The sequence below is a fragment of the Pan troglodytes genome, chromosome 16 (assembly GCF_028858775.2).
Source record: "Pan troglodytes isolate AG18354 chromosome 16, NHGRI_mPanTro3-v2.0_pri, whole genome shotgun sequence".
Taxonomy (NCBI): domain Eukaryota; kingdom Metazoa; phylum Chordata; class Mammalia; order Primates; family Hominidae; genus Pan; species Pan troglodytes.
This window is the reverse complement of record NC_072414.2, coordinates 25,416,417-25,433,346: the sequence shown is the minus strand read 5'-3', so window position 1 is coordinate 25,433,346 and position 16,930 is coordinate 25,416,417. Positions and strand designations below refer to the sequence as shown.

The 16,930-nt window shown below is 40.2% G+C and overlaps 1 protein-coding gene across 9 annotated transcripts in view; it reads right to left on the bottom strand.

Annotated features, from left to right (window-relative positions):
* Nucleotides 1-16,930, bottom strand: part of RYR3 (ryanodine receptor 3) — a 563,725-nt gene that overhangs the window by 361,516 nt on the left and 185,279 nt on the right. For all 9 annotated transcript variants that reach the window (XM_016927886.4, XM_016927893.4, XM_016927892.4 and 6 more), the window contains exon 3: nt 2,395-2,502. In XM_016927886.4, coding sequence (XP_016783375.2) covers nt 2,395-2,502 — 108 coding nt within the window. The remainder of the gene's footprint in view (nt 1-2,394; nt 2,503-16,930) is intronic.

Below are 16,930 nucleotides of genomic sequence, written 5' to 3'. Positions count from 1 at the left end.
TAAGACTATTAAGTTCTTTGCAACAAGGAAAAACCAGAACTTTTGAATTTACTTTCTCATCTATAGGACTCTGAACCACTCAAGCTAAATGATAAAGAAAAAGAAGTCCTTTGAAATATACTTTTAAAACAAAACAGGATAAGAGATTAACCAAGAAATAATTCTCCAATTAACATAGTATGTCTTTGTCTTCTTAATTTCTATCCTGAGACCATGGTAGGCTGGGTCTAGTTTGATACTGAAAGTGGTGATATTTAAAATCAACTAGGTCTCCCTCAGCAAAGATTTCTTTATATGATACATCTTGGAAAAAGAAGAGTGATCAATTAAAAAAAAGTTTCCCGGCCAGGCGTGGTGGCTCACACTTGTAATCCCAGCACTTTGGAAGGCCAAGGTGGGCGGATCACGAGGTGAGGAGATCAAGACCATCCTGGCTAACATGGTGAAACCCCATCTCTACTAAAAATACAAAAAAATTAGCCGGGCATGGTGGCGGGCGCCTGTAGTCCCAGCTACTCAGGAGGCTGAGGCAGGAGAATGGTGTGAACCTGGGAGGCGGAGCTTGCAGTGAGCAGAGATCTTACCACTGCACTCCAGCCTGGGCGACAGAGCGAGACTCCGACTCAACAACAACAAAGTTTCCCTAAACTGGAAGTGTTTGAGAGTATGTGGAAGATATAAGATGCTGAGGTCAATGCAAGGAACGGGGAAATGAACCCAGACTGAGGCGAACATTAAATGAATAAAAATCTCACCTTTGTTAATGATCTAAGACACAAAGCAAACTATTCTCAGTTGTCTTACTAAAGCATACTGCTATAAATCAAAAGAGTGAAAACACACAAATATTTGGTATTAAGGGGCTTAGAGATCTAATTCACAGAACATTGTAGCCCCAAGAGATTAGATGTACCCAAGATCACATTAAGGGCTGGAGGATGGCCGAAATGTAAACATCGATTCTCTTGATTCTATGGTCAATTGTCTCTTCTACTACAAATGAGACATGTCCGTATTATGTACAACTTCAAGCGAGAACAAACTGTGCTACTAGGTAACTGCAAACAGTTTCTACCCACAGACAGTGTACTCTCCAGTAGCGAAGAAAAAAGACTTGCAATGACAGTACAGAGTGATAAGAGCTATGACAGAAAAAGTACCTAATGTTGTCCCAGCAACAGACTTGTGGGGTCAGCAGAGGCTTCTCAACTCATCTAATAACTAAACTAGTTCCTTGAAGGATACGTAGGGATTACATAAGGGAAGTGAGAGAGGAGGAGGGAAGCTGTTCCATGTGGAAGGAATAGGTGATATGCAGGATAAGAGGCAAAAGAGAACTGGCATGTTTGAGGCAGAGAGAGGAATTCGATGTCGCTGGGATACTGAGTACTTGGTGGGATGTGGTGAGAGATGGGGCAGGAAAGGTGAACAGAGCTCACCAACTCCTAAAGGGCTCTAAGCCATGTTTAGGAATTTGGAATTTATCTCAAAATAATGGGAAGACAAAGGATTTTAGAACAGGCAACTGTAATAATTGTATTTGCATTTTGGAAAGAACTGCTGAGTGGAAAAATGGGAGGAGGGGGTAAGTATAGGAGGAATCAAAGCAATTAATAGGCTGTTGCCGTAACGGAAAGGTAGAGGACAGTCATCTAATGGAGTATGGGGGAGTGAGGATGGTGGAGAGAAATGGTTGAATTTGAGATATTCAGGCAGTAGAATTAAAGTATTTGATGACAAATATATAAAAATGAACGTGAGTCATTAGGAAAGGGAAGAGTCAAAAATTATTTTGAAATATCTGGCCAAAGTCTTGCCCAAAAGCCTTCTGACATAGGCAATATGGAGCTTGTCTCTTAGTTGGAAGGATCATTTTACTGACAATGGAAACTCAAGACAATTCTGTACTTGCTCATCATCAGTGAAACCATCAAGTTCTGGACACATGTCAAAGACTCATAATTCTGTAGGAAATCATGTTTGAACTGTTGTAACTTGGTTGTGCTCCATTGGAGCAGTCATAACTCCCCAGTGAGGTTTTTCCAAGGAAAAAGAAACTGCCTCACAGGCATGCTCAATCAAGACCCTCTCAGCCTCTCCACATTCGCTGGTGAATTCTGGGATAAGAGAGGGGAGTAGGCTTAGCATCCTATGCCTTGCTCATGCAGCATTAGTGGTGGTCCATTTTCTGGTGGAAGCTGATTAACTCAGAGGAAGCAGAAGTAGGGTTGCTGAATAACACCAACTCAACTCAGGGAGAAAGATTTACTATCTCCATATGAATCATCTCAACAGTCTTAAAATTTTTCAGTTCAAAGTTGGATGAAATGTAGAATGTATTTTGGGGATGTGGTGCACCCCAATCCCAACCTAGGACACAATTCGGGTACTCACCCCTTCGCCGCCATTTTCACCTGTGTTGGCAAGCATTTCCTGCAGGGCTCTGACAGATAGGGACTGTTCCAGCACAAAATTGCAGACGCAGAGATCTGGAGGAATGTACTGTGGAAATAAAATCAGAATGAGGATACCTACTCATATCAGTTAGAGATCAGTCACGCAACAACATCTCAAGGGCAAAGAGCCTATGAATCAAAATGACAGTTGGATGGATGAATAGGAACGCAAAAAGGTGGCTTTCTCCTGTTCAAGATGGGTTTTAAGCTGGTTTCTAAAGAATGGTAAGAAAAGCCCCATATATCAAGGGAATAGTTTCCAACATGTCAGGATCGACTTGAGGGAAGGCTGATGGTTCATATGGAAGAACACAGACATAGCCTTGCCAAAGAAGGGAGAGGAAGGGAAGGCTGATCTACAGCCATGTCTGGGTGAGACCAGAGAAAGAAAGCCACCGGGATTTCATCCACAATAATCTGTAAAAGGGCAGTGGACAGACCATAATGTGGCTCTAGACAGTAGTGACCCTAATAGAGAATCCATTTATTTGTTAAGAAAACCTAGATAGAGTATAAAAAGAGGCCACAGAGGGGGTTAAGAGCTATATAAATATAGCATAATCAAAGGAATGTCCAGAACTTTAAGAATTGATGATCCCTATAACAATCATTCCAATTTATTAGAATCAGTTAACAGTGACCAGTTCACATCGTGACATTCATGCCTATTCTGGGACATTTCTTAACAGTTAAAGATAACCTTCTTTGCATACTAACAGTAGCTAATATTTATTGAGTACTTTATGCCAGGTACTGTTCTAAGGGCTTTGCATAGGTTAACTCATTTAATCTTCACAACCATCCTATAAGAGAGGGACTATTAATATTCCAGTTTCTAGCCAAGGAAACGAAGGCACAGTGAGTTTAGGTCGCCTGCCCAAGGGTTACATTTGGCTGAGTCAGATACAAATCCAGACAGTCTGTCTCCAAAGTCCATGTGCTTAACCCTACACTGTTCCTGCCACTAAGAAAAATATTAAAGTTTTTCTTCACTGTGAGAACATTTTAGATCAGCAAATATTCAAATATTTCATTTACGTAGTGCTTGATATTGGAAAAGATACAAAGAAATACAAAGCAAAACCACTGCCTTTCTGGAGTTTACAATCCCATTTCAATGACACACCATTTTCCTTGAGAATACAGCTTGTGATCACCTGTGTACCAATCCTTTGTTTCCTACATGATATTGGCAGAACATCAATACCATGAGAACAACAGGAATGAGGAATGAGGGCCAGAAACTACCGACAGCCATGCCTAACACTTCAAAACAGGTAAAGCTGTTTCCATGGAGCTCCACTTTAAAAGCTAAACCAAGTCTGCTACTAAGGCTCCGACAACCTCTCTAACTTCAGCATTTAGTTTTAAAATAAAAATAATGGAATTGACCATCTTTAAGTTCCCTTTAATTTCCGAGTGTTTGTTTATTCTTCCTCCCCTCCCAACTGCAATATTCTCAAAAATAAGATAATCGGCCTGCTGGACCCGCCTACAATTTTCCTTTATTAAAGTTTTAAGCCAGTAATGGGCAATCCTATTCCAAAGGCTACTGGCTCTGGGTGACGTACATTTTCAAGTACTTTTCTACTAAGGATTTGAGGGAGTACTTTTCTACTTAAATACTTTTCTACTCAAGGTCTCTATGCTGAGAAATCCTAAAAACCTAGTCTTAGAATTCTGGCAATACAGGAATTTGCCCAATCCTTTTTTATTAAAACCATTAACTAAGAAGAGATTGTAACAGAGGAAGATTACCGCCTTTATTTTGTGTTGCTCCCTTTGTTTTCAAAGTCTGTTCCCAAAGCAGGTAATTAACTCATTTGTATGGGACTTGAGCAAGCAGGCAGCTGGTGATGCAGGGCAGAGCTTCATGTCCAGGAAATGTTTGTACAGTACATACAGCATTATTACAAATAGCATACAATTATATGATAAAGCATTTCCTTAAGACCTTATACCATAAACATATATTGTCTAACTTAGCCTTCCAAAATATGATGCCATCTCAGGAGATTTTATAGAGATTTTTCTACCACTCTGCCTACCTGAATTTCATGTTCCCAGAACAGGAAGCATAAAAGCCATAGTTTGCTTGTTTCTTCCTCTTCCAATTCATCAGAATGAATGATTTGGAGATTTCCCATTGAAGAATGTCTGCAGTTATGGTTGGCCCTTTCAAGTCTGCTTTAAAGTTTAATTTGGCAAATTAAATGGTCACAACATTCATGCCCACTTTTACAATAACCTATTCAGTCTATTCTCTTTAAGACAGAAACCTTCATAGCTCCAAATGCTAAAGATTCTGCCCTTACATGACATCATGTAATTCTAAGTCAGCTTGCTTTCCTTCCTGTGTCTGGTTTGTTGAGACAGGAGACAGGAGCTCTCCTTGTCTCTGCCATCAACCATTTTGAAGGAGAAGCACTAATAGATAATAGGGACACTAGGCATGCTATGATTATAGCTGTCCTTTCAATCCAGGTATTGAAAGTCCCCAGGTGCTCACAATTTCATTACTGGCTTGAATGGGTATATTTAAACAGGACAATAGTGTGCATGGAGAGGAAGCCTCTCAAATGGGAGCACTGTACCTGCCACTAGTTTACAGAGTTTCCTGGCAGCTTAGTTTCTGTACCTCTGGTGTGTGGTCCCTGCCTGGACTCTCTGTACTTGGAAATAAGAGCATGCCACTCCAACAGCACACAAAACAATGTGTGGGCAGTGGTAAGGGAGGGAACAGAGCAACTGGAATGTCTGGAGAAAAACAAAACAACGAAAAACTTGTGACATGAATGGAGCACAGAGCCATCTGACCTGCTATGCCAGCTGCCATCCTTAATTAAACTCCAAACTGGCCTGAACTCCCACCTCCACACTCCTGATGAATGAGCAAAGGCCACTCGTCCATTAAAGCTAATTTGTTTGTAGCCATGAGAGTCCCCTAGGAGGCCAGCTCATTGTGTCTGTGCTGTGGAACCTGTGGCCTCAGTCACTCTACCTGGCAGGCACGGGGCAAGTGTTTGATGACTCTCAGCATGGAGAGAAGGGCTCTGTTGACATCTGTTCTGAAATAGCTCCTCATCACTCTCCCCAAGCCCTGCCCTGAACCTAGAGAAGCACTACATTTCCAAATGTCCTACAGGAAACCTTGAGAGGCCAGGGCCCTGGATAAGCCAGGAACTAGGATTCACTTAGCCTCACTATGTGGAAAACAGTAGGAGGCAAGGTCTATATATCCTCCATGCTCCATAAATCTATATAATGGCATATTTTTCTGGGGCTTATTGAATCCTGGCTAGTAGGAATCTGCTGCCCCTGTTTTGTAGTCATTTAGCATTTCTCTATCTGGCAATCCACAACATTCACTTCGCACTGTGCTAGCATACACTAGCCAAGCCCTCAGGGAAATGAGGTGGGGAGTTAATTACACAAAGGAAGACCATCACCTCTCTCCGTTGTACTGTTAACTGCAGTCTGTTTTGGCTTATATCGTTCTTGATGCATTGAGGTTTGTCTGTTTCACTAGACTGTGGGTCCCTTGAAAGAGTCTGTGCCTTATTCTACTGTTGGTATCCCAAGTACATAGAATAGTAAGCACCCAACTCAAGTCTTCTTGAACAGATCCTGTGTCCTTCAAGACTATCATCCAGGAGTGTGGTGCTGATTATGGCTGTGGCTGTAGACAGATTGCAATGACTCCTCAAGTCTCCTGCCTGTTATTCAACATGTCTTTCTTCTCCCAGTGGTCACGAGCCCCTGTCTCTTCTCTGTTAATCCGTCTGGTTCATACACGGTCATGCCTCAGTGATACACCTTGTAGGTGTGTCAGTGGCTCTGAAGGCACTATAGGGGATACCGGTGAAGAGTGAACACTATAGTGTAGGACTACCTGAAGTCAAATCTCTGATCGACTATTCACTAGCTGAATGACATTATGCAGGTAACTTAGTTTCTGTTACACATGCCTTTGTTTCTTTATCTGTATAATGGAGATATAATAGTACCTACTTCTCAAAATAAACTAAGGTTTTTTACTTAAACAGCTTAAAATAGGATCTGATGTGTACAGTAAATACTTAATAAATGTCAAGCATATCCAAAAAACAGCAATGAAATCAAAACTCAGTAACTCACTTATATGTTCACTAATATATTTTTGAAGTTCTTATTTGTATAAGAATAAGGCAAAATCCCTGCCTTACAGGATTGTGTGATTTAGTGGAATGTCAGTGAAGCAAATGAATAATTTTTGAAGTATGAGACAAAAGGCCCAGAGGTAAGAAAACATGTGAGGAAGCACACAGAGTTGAGGATGTCTGGAATGGAGAGGAGAGAAGGAGACAGAGGGGAAGAAAGAGCGGCAGGAGGGAGGGGGGGAGGAGGGAGAGATGGGGAGAAAAGGATGGAGGACAGGGAGGGAAATGGAGCGAAAAGAGGTAAAGAGGGGTAGAAAATGGGAGAGAGGAGGAGAGGCAGGGAGAGGAAGGGGAGGGAGAGAGAGGGAGGGGAGTAAGCATGGGGAGGTTAGAAGTGAGGCTGAGGAAGAAGTAGGTATTAGACTGGGTCTTGGGTACTCTTGCCAAGGAGGAGTTTGGGCTTCATTTTCAGAGAATAGGGTGCCATTAGAGCAAGTTATGTAGGAAATGATATAATCAAATTTGCATCTTTGAAAGAATTGCAGGTCCAGTGTTAGGAAGGCTAAACGGATTTTTGACAAAGGCATTAAGAACATACCCTGGGGAAAGAACAGTCTCTTCAACAAATGGTGCTGAGAAAACTGAATGTGCATATGCTGAAGAATGAAACAATACCCCACACACACCATATACAAAAATCAACTCAAAATGGATTAAAAACTTAAATGCAAGACTGGAAATTATAAAACTGTTGGAAGAAGACATCTAAAAATGATTCAGGACATTGGTGTGGACAAATATTTTATGAATAAGAAAGATCTCAAAAACACAGGCAACAAAACAAAAATAAATAGGATTATATCAAAAAAGCTTTTGCACAGAAAAGGAAACAACAGAGTAAAGAGACGGCCTGCACGATGGGAGAAAATATTTGCAAACTATTCATCCAACAAGGAATTAATATCTAGAATATACAAGGAACTCAAACAACTAAACAGCCCCCTCCCCACCCCGCCAAAAAAACTCAACTACAAAATGAGCACATGGTCTGAATAAACATTTCTCAAAAGAAGACATAGAAGTGGGCAATAGGTATTTGAAAAATGCTCATATCACTAATCAGGGAAATGCAAATCAAAGCCACAATGATAGTAGTCCAGTTAAGATGCCTACTATCAAGATGACAAAAAATCACAAATGCTGATGAGGATGCATAGAAGAGGAAACTCATACACTGTTGGTGGGAATGTAAATTAGTATAGCTATTATGCAAAACACTATGGAGGGTCCTTAAAACACAACTACCGTATGATCCAGCAATCCCACTACTGAACAGAAAATGATATCAGTATATTGAAGAGATATCTGCACTCCCATGCTTATTGCATATTACATAGCAAAGATATGGAATCAATCTGTGTTCATCAACAAATAAATGGATAAAGAAAATGTGGCACATATGTATAATGGAGTATTATTCAGCCATAAAAAAGATTAAAATCCTGTCATTCGTGGCAACATGGGTGAGTCTGGAGGACATTATGTTAAGTGAAATAAGCTAGGCACAAAAAGAAAAATACTGCATATTCTCACTCACATGTGGAATTAAAAGAAGTTGATCTCATAGATGTAGAGCGTAGAATGGTGGTTACTAGAGGCTGGGAAGGGGTGGGGAGAGACGCTGGTTAATGGATGTAAAATTGCAGCTAGCCAGGAATAATAAATTCTAGTGTTCTATAGCACTTAGGGTGACTATGGTTAACAATAATTTAATGTATATTTTAAAATAGCCACAAGAGCAGATTTTGAATGTTTCTAACACAAAGAAATGATAAAGGTTTGAGGCTATAGATGTGCTAATTAGCCTGATTTGATCCTTACATATTGTATATATCAATCAAAACATCACACTGTACCCCATTAAATATGTACAATTCTTATGTGCCAATTTTAAAAAGACAGATACAGAGGGCTAGGCTGAAGCAGAGAGATAAATTAGGAGGTTTTGCAGTCAACTGGGTAAGAGGTGACAATGGCCTAAATTAAAGTAGCAGCAGCAGGAATAGAGATAAGGGAATGGATTTTTAAAATCTTGAGAAGTTAGAGATGAAGCCTGGTGACTAACTGGATATGGGAGATGATGGAGCAAGAGTGGGAGATGAGCAGGTTTCTACTGGATGGGACAGAAAGCAAAAAGGACAGGACTCAGCAAGAACAAGTCATGGCAAGTGTCAGAAAGACCATGTAGACAGCATTTAAACTTGGCAGATAGCCCACTGGGACCTCTCATTTGGGCCAACAGAAAGGTGACAGGAAAGCGGAGAAATTTCTGTGGTGATGTATGGGTATCTCTGCAGATGTCAGCAGAGGCAGGCTCCTCTGGGAGAAGAGGAGGAATCTGGGGAATTAACACGTATTCTCCACAAAAGGAGAATTAGTGGAGGCTGGGCAACCAGAGTCAGCCCAATTAACCTCACTGTCCTTTCCCGTATTAGCCATGCAGGTAGTCAGTCCTTAGAGAAGGAAACAATGTACATTCGGTCCTGTACCAGCTGCTCTGGGGACAAACAAACAAAGTAAGGCATGGTTTCTGTCCTTCAAGGAATTTTTTTTTTTACCTATTTGAAGAAACAGATCTACTGTACATGAGACTTTATAAAACAATACAAAAAAAGGAAATCCAATGCTAAATTGAGAGGTTTGGCTTATAAAGTTGTGCAGGAACTTTCCCAGGGATGATGTGATTAGGCAGGTACACCCAGGCAAGAGCTTGGCCTGAGGGGTGGAGGATTTATTCATATATGGGCAAGAAGGAGTTCCTGCACATAGTAAGATCTCAAATTTTTGTTTAATGAATGATCCAAATGGAAGAGTTATTCTTTCCATTTTTTGTATTGTGTGTGTGCATTCTTCCCTTCTGTTTAAAATTTCATTAATTGAAGCAGCATTCTAAAATTACAGGCTTTACAGAATCTGTCCTTGTCTCCCTTTGCTTTTTCTCTCATCTCCTCAAAGAAAAAGAGCGCATATATGAGGATGTCATGAATGAGGAACGGGTGTGAGCAAAGGAAAGAAAAAGTAGCACACCACTGCACCAGGCCTTCAGTTTCCCCCTTTATGCTCTATTCATGCTACCTGAGACTGCCTCGTTCAGGAATAAATATGGGTGGTGTTCATTGTCATGGCTCTAGATTTCAGATTGTGTAGACACAGAGTCTACTTCTCCAGGGGCATTATGTCTGCTGGTAGAAGGTGGAGATGAACTCGGTCCCCAGTGGCCTGGCTTCTATATGCATTGCATTTACTCCATGACACCACATCACCTCAAACAGGGCTGACTGCCATCTCCCTATGATGGTTTTATATAGTCCTACTCAAAGACATGGATGAGAAGACTTCTCAAGCTCTCCTAGGCAGAAAACCACTATCGCCTCTAGAAAATGTCCCAAGTCAACCAGGCCTCATGGGGTACAGTGGAACTGGATAAGACCACATTTTCATGGGACAGCATCAGGATAGATGGAGACGGTGTGTGTAGTTTGTATTTCAGGACCTTTGAGCACTTTAAAGACGTTATCTCATCAACCTACAGCAAACCTGAGCTCACTTACAGACTTCCAATCAATTATCGATAACACATAATTATTTGCATTGTAGTTATACTTCAAAGGTGAAGCCAGTCATTAATATCTATACCTCATCTTAACCAGATTTTATTTATGTATTTGTGCAGTTAAATGCTTTTTAAGCCTACCTTTGTGACCTCTGGAAAGTTGTTGATAGTTTATAATGGAGAAAGTTACACGGTGAATGTTTAAATCTGATGCTGTTGGCTACTCTCTGGATTTCTACAAAAATAATCAATGGCTGTACAACCATATTAGAGGTGAGTCAATTGAAACACAAAGGAACTAGGTAAAACTTATATGGGCAAGTAGAGAAAGAAGAATAGAATCCATATATACATTTTAAATGTATCCATGAAACTATTTATACAATTGTACCAGGCATTGCACTAAGATGCTTTATAAATACTATGTCATCTATCCCTTACACCAGTGCTTTTAGAGAAGACGTTTTAAGCCATTTTGCAGGTGAGAAAGACTCAGAAAGACTGAAACACTTCCCCACAATCACACCCTGGGATGAACCTTTAAACCCTAAATTTCAGACCCAACTATTTCTGACTCATACTGCATCAATATCCCTGGAGATAGAGTTCCCATTCCCATGCCTATCCCAAGGTTGTACAATTCTAATCCCACTAGGCTACCTACCTCCCAACTCTTATGCCTTAAATGAAAGTTAAGGACTTTATACCCCGTTATTGACTGTACCTCAGAAAGCATTCTCTATTTTGGAATAATCTTTGAGAATGTAAAGACTATGGACTGAAGTTACTGGGACTATCAGGGCTCAAGAGCTCATAAAATCTATATTTTATAAACTTAGGCAGGTGGGAATATTTTCATTTTATGCAGTTCTAAAAATCTGAGACTGACTCACCATATAAGCTTTTTCTTCCAAAACGCAATTTAACTCTGGGGATGATGGTGCAAGTTTCAATTATGGACCACATGTGTGATTTTAAATGTGTATATATTCAGATTTTAAAGATTTTGAGAAAAGAGAGCTTGCCTGTTTGTGTTAAGAGCTGTTATTATAAAATAAAGTTAAAATGCATAAACCTTTCTTAAATTAAAAAGATATTTTGCTATGGTAAAAGATGGAAAGTTCTTCTGAAGAAAACTATAGAAGCTATTCACAACATTTGAGCTATAATGTTGTTTAGACACTGCTAACAAAAGCAATTATATGTACACAGTAAGATGCAGAAAATTTAAACTTATAGCTGGAAAATATTCTTTTTTTTGGGGAGGTGGGGTGGAAGATGTCAGTATCTTTTAAAAGAAGGAAGTAAAGAAAACCCCTTCTGATGTCTGAGGAATAAATCACAGAAATGCAACACTTTCAGCACAAAGACTCTCTCTAGGTGCTTCTTCATTCTAGGGATGAGTGAGCTGCCCCAAGAGAACTGACAGTGGTGAAAAAACACTATCATAGCACCAGGAGACTGCTAAAGCAGAAGCACTTGCAGCCATGAGCAGAATGATTGCTGTTTCTAGGCACTGTGCTGGCCTGAGGTTTACTCCAACACCACAAGGAATATTCAGAAGGAAAATGTTGGAATAAGTTGATCATGTGCAAGGAAATTGGAGAAGGTTATCAAATTTATTTATTTAATAGAATAAAAAGCTCATTCTAGAAAGCTTAAATATTTACTGAAGAAAAACGCTTGCTGAAGCTTTTCTTATGTAAGGGAGGCATCACCACTGCCTAGAAGCAGAGAATCCAAATTGCAGGACAAATATCCTTTGACAAAAGACTTGGTGAGAAATGCCAATCTAATGTGATAAAGAGCTAAAAAAAAAAATAGCCACAATCACTGTTTCTTTGCCTGTTCCTCAAAGGCCCAGATATATAGCTGTTAATTGACATTGATCAACAGATCCATTAAAGTCTAGCCTCTCTTGGAGGAAGATTTAGTAACTCAAGTGAGAACAACACTTGCATCAGTTATCATCATCATCATCATCATCATCATCATCATCATTATTTTGAGACAAGGTCTCTCTCTGTTGCCTAAGTTGAACTCCAATTCCTAGGCTCAAGAGACTCTCCCGCCTCAGCCTCTTAAAGAGCTGGAGCTACTAGTGTGTGCCACAGCACCCAGCTAATTATTCTTTTGGTGGTGCTCAGAGATTTCTCACAAGAGCTAAAACAGATATGTATAAGCTTGCTCTGGAAGGATTAATGCAGAAATACGGTGAGCCAAGAAACTCCTGAGCAGGACTGGCAAAATTTCATATTCCAGTTTTTCCCTCTGCCTGGCAGCACATGGTCGGCATGTTACAGAGCTAAGGTGCCAGTAGATGAAAAGTTGGAACCCTTGCACCTGGAAAAACAAGTTGTGTTGATGAGCAGCAACTAATACCTACTGTTGATGGACAGAAATACCTGAAACACTGACTCTTTATATGGTCATAAGAATATACAGCCATAAATAAGCAACCACTTAATGAGTAGCACAGGTACTACAATGAGCTGTGGAAACTTAATGGGAACGTACAATCCCTGGAATTCTAGCTTTCAATGGATGCTGTGATGAGAAACCATGAAGATGTTATTCCAAAGAGCTTGCATATCAGAAAAATAGCAGAGGCCAGGAGAGAGAAAAGGCAGAATGTCAAACAGGAGATAAAAATCAACCACAGTGTCCCATCGGTAAGTTAGGGATGTAAGCATCAGCGCGGGGAGGAAGGCAGTGTACATGATGATGCAGCTAAGATGAGGTAGGATCGGCAGAAACACAGAGAGATGGGGTGAAGATTGAGGGGAGAGGGGAGAAGGAAGGTCTAAGTCTCGAGCTAATGTTCAGGTTTTTGTCTCAAATTTTGTTTCACTGTACTTTTGGTGGGAAGAACACAAATGAGCTTTGCCTCTCCCAGGTATTCCTTTCCCATTCCACTTACACCCTCCTCCCTCTGGAATGATGATATAGTTGCTACAGAATTTACAAACCATGGAGAGGCTTTTCTCTATTACCAAGGCAGTGGTATCCAGCAGCTGCAGGATGGGAGAATCTGTGTCTCTTGGCCTTTTCATTGCATGACAGGAAGCGGAACACTGAGAAAAGCATTGTTAAGCGCCCACGAGAGCTGAGGAAATGCCAAACTGGAACTGAAGGTTGACAGACAGAACAGAGACAGAGTAGCCAGAGGTGGGGCTGTCTCCTCAGGTGCAATTGGCATCGGCATCGTTTATCACTTTGGGAGCACCTCTAGTGTACTGGGTCCTGCCTTGACTGCAGTATTAGCTGCATGCAGTTCATGGACCCAGGATGGGAAGTGAACACAAAGCTCAGGGCAATGAAAGCCAAGGACAACAGCTCGGCTTCCAAATGTTTTTGAGATTTTTCCCCAACGCCTTCTTCCTACTCTCAAACTGAATCCAAATTCCAATGTGGACATGTAGTTTTTATTTTTTGCTCCTACATGGCATTTTTTTTTTTGCATTGAGAGAAATAATATCTCTAGAAACCAAATTCTAGATTTAAAAAATAATTAGCAGCAGTACATGGACAGATATTCAAAAATGTTTGTGGAAAATACCTTTTCAAAAACCTTTGTGGAAATAAATGTTATAAATATTTTTCTCCAAAATGGAAAAAGTTCTCTAATCTCTCCACAGAGAACTAGATCCCATCCCCTCCAACTGTCTCATACTATCTGAGCTGAACTACCACCACTAGATGTTTACATCTGCAAGGATTTGTACTATACGTCCCCACTGCAAGAAAGCACGTAACACTCATCACAGACACTTAAAAATATATACACTGGGCATGGATTTAGCACTGCCAGTCAGAGCCTGCAGGAGTTAAAATGTTCACTTATCAGTTTTTGAATAGAATGGTAATAGAAAGACCTATCCCCTCCTCAGGCCATATCTTCTTCAATCATGTCATCCTTACCAGGAAGAACTGTAAGTATGGAAGTTGGGTAAAATGAAAGTGTTCATTGAACTGTGGTGATCTATTGGATCTCCTTCTCCCCAAATCTTTCCTGGTTGAAGTCATTGACATCTTTCACCCAGGGCATGAGCTGTCTCTGATAAACACAGGGAAACCATTAGGAGACTCAGTCTCCTCCTACTTGAATTCAACCCATCACTCAGTATCTGGGGGGACTGGCCAGGAAATACCACGTCTAATGCTACATCTGTCCAACCATCCAAGTTCACATGACTGGGCTTTCATCTTGAGCTCCCTTCCTCCGCTTTGCTGAGTAATTAACCAGGGTTACTGAGGTTCTGCATCAACAATGAAGACAGGGAAGGGGTGCTGCATGACAAATTATGGCCTTTCTTTTTCCCTCCTGGATAACTAAGAGTTATCTCCAATACATAATGGTTGAGTTCACTTGGCATCACTAGGCAGAATGAATGCATTGATAGAAACTGATGGAGCAATGCCACACCTCAAAAAGGAAAGTCCTTGCTCACAGCAACCTAAGCAAGGTCTGTCAGACCCCATGAAGATAAATGCTTCAGATTAGCCATTTGCTTTCCTGTGGCATTCATCCTTATGTTCTTAGTGAACTAGACACAGATGAAAGCCATGTTTGGCTGCCTATTAAACTTGTATATTTTGGAAAGGAAGCAAGTCTATCTATTACTATAGCAACCGGAAACCTAGGACATGTGGTTAAGAATGTGGGTAAGTTTGAATGTGCTGCTAATGAAGTCGAGATCATAGCTTTGCTTTATTTTGTGATGACACCAGCACTCCTAACCTGGCTAACTAGCTAGCTCCTTTGTCACTGAAGATATTAGTCAAATGACGAAACTGGTGTATAAGGTCAATGACTGCAAATTCAGCCCCACCAACAATTTCTCAAAGTGCAGGCTGTAGACCACCTGCATAAGAATTGTTGGCAGTTTATTTTTTTAAAAAAAGCTAGTTCCTGGCCCCATCCAATACAAAAATGAGAATTGATGGATATGTTCTTTCAAGATGGGAACCACCACCCTTCAAAGAGAACTCCGTGCCAAGCCCCATGGATACTGGCCAGGCTTATCTTTATGGAGAAGCATTCTTGACACAATTTGCCAAGGAAATTGAGTAGTGAGCAAAACCACAGGGCTCATTTTTCAAGTCAAAAATTGACCAGAGAAGGTTGTAAAAATTCTCATAAACATCAAAAAGTTCTCATCTTTCTTGACTCTTTTTTTTTTTTAACAAGAGTAATACTCTTTAGCTGTTTACTTGAAATTTTCTGAAGGATAATATTAAGCCTTCCTCTGTTCACTCCATTTCACAGCTTGTATTAAATTCTAAAAGCTCTCTTCATCTTTAGGTAAAAGAAGTTAAATTGTTTGAACCTAAATGCCACAGCTTATTAGGGTAATAATTCAAATTTCAAGTCTGAAGTGACTACTCTTGGAATTGAAGAGGTGAGGCTGAGATCAATTATTCCACCCTCAGTACTATTAGGCAGTAGTGCACCTGAACCACGCCAAAGAGATGATATTCTGTTCTATTTTGAAGTAGAAATATCTTGGGATGTACAGTGAAGTATTAAAGTAGGGCTTAGAGCAAAGATCCTTCATGAAAATGCTCCAAGAAGAAACAGAGCATTAGGTCAAGAGTTTCTTAATTTTGTCAACTGCTCAGTGGCCCAAAGGCAGCTGTTTGAGGGAGGCTTACAAACAGCTTTCCTGTACCAATTGTTCTCATCCTCTAAAAGCTTTGGATAAAGCTCAGTTAAATGGAAGAAAAGTGATTTGAAGACATTCTTATAGAGAAAGCAGCAAAATCCTGGAATGCCTTGAGTTAGGAACACTTTGTAATCATTCCCTGAAATAATTTGGATGAAGAAAAACAAATTCCCAAGGGTGTTTTGTTAATAAATTATTTAAAAATCAACTATTCGCTCTATGTCAGGAAGTTAAGAATAAAAAAGTTTTTTGTTTGCAAATGGTTCAAAATGGTTCAGTTCATAGAGTTTGGTCAGGTCATTATTTAAAAAGAATGAAACTGTAAGGAATGAATGGGCAAATGAGGTTCCATCTCACCATCTCAGTCAGAACGGCCATTATTAAAAAGTTAAAAAACAATAGATGCTGGTGAGGGTGCAGAGAAAGAGGAATACTTATACACCGTTGGTGGTAGTATAAATTAGTTCAACTGTTGTGGAAAGCAGCATGGTGATGTCTCAGCTAAAAGCAGAACCACCATTTGACCCAGCAATCCCATTACTGGGTACATACCTAGAGGAATAGAAATCATTCTAGAATATTCTATTCCACATGAATATTCATTGTAGCACTATTCACAATAGTAAAGATATGGAATCAACCTAAATGCTCACCAATGGTAGATTGGATAAAGAAAATGTGGTACACATACACCATGGAATACTATGCAGCCATAAAAAAGAGCGATGTTATGTCTTTTGTGGGAACATGGATGGAGCTGGAGGCTATTATCCTCAGTAAACTAATGCAGGAAAAGCAAATCAAATACTTGATGTTCTCACTTAAAAGTGGGAGCTAAATGGTGAGAGCTTATGAGCACAAAGAAGGAAACAACAGACATGGGTCTACTTGAGGGCGAAAGGTGGGAGGAGGGAGAGGAGCAGAAAAAATAACTACTGGGCACTGGGCTTAATACCTGGATGATGAAATACTCTGTACAACAAACCCTTGTGACACAAGTTTACCTATGTAACAAACCTTCAAGTGTACCCCTGAACTTAAAAGTTAAAAAAATAA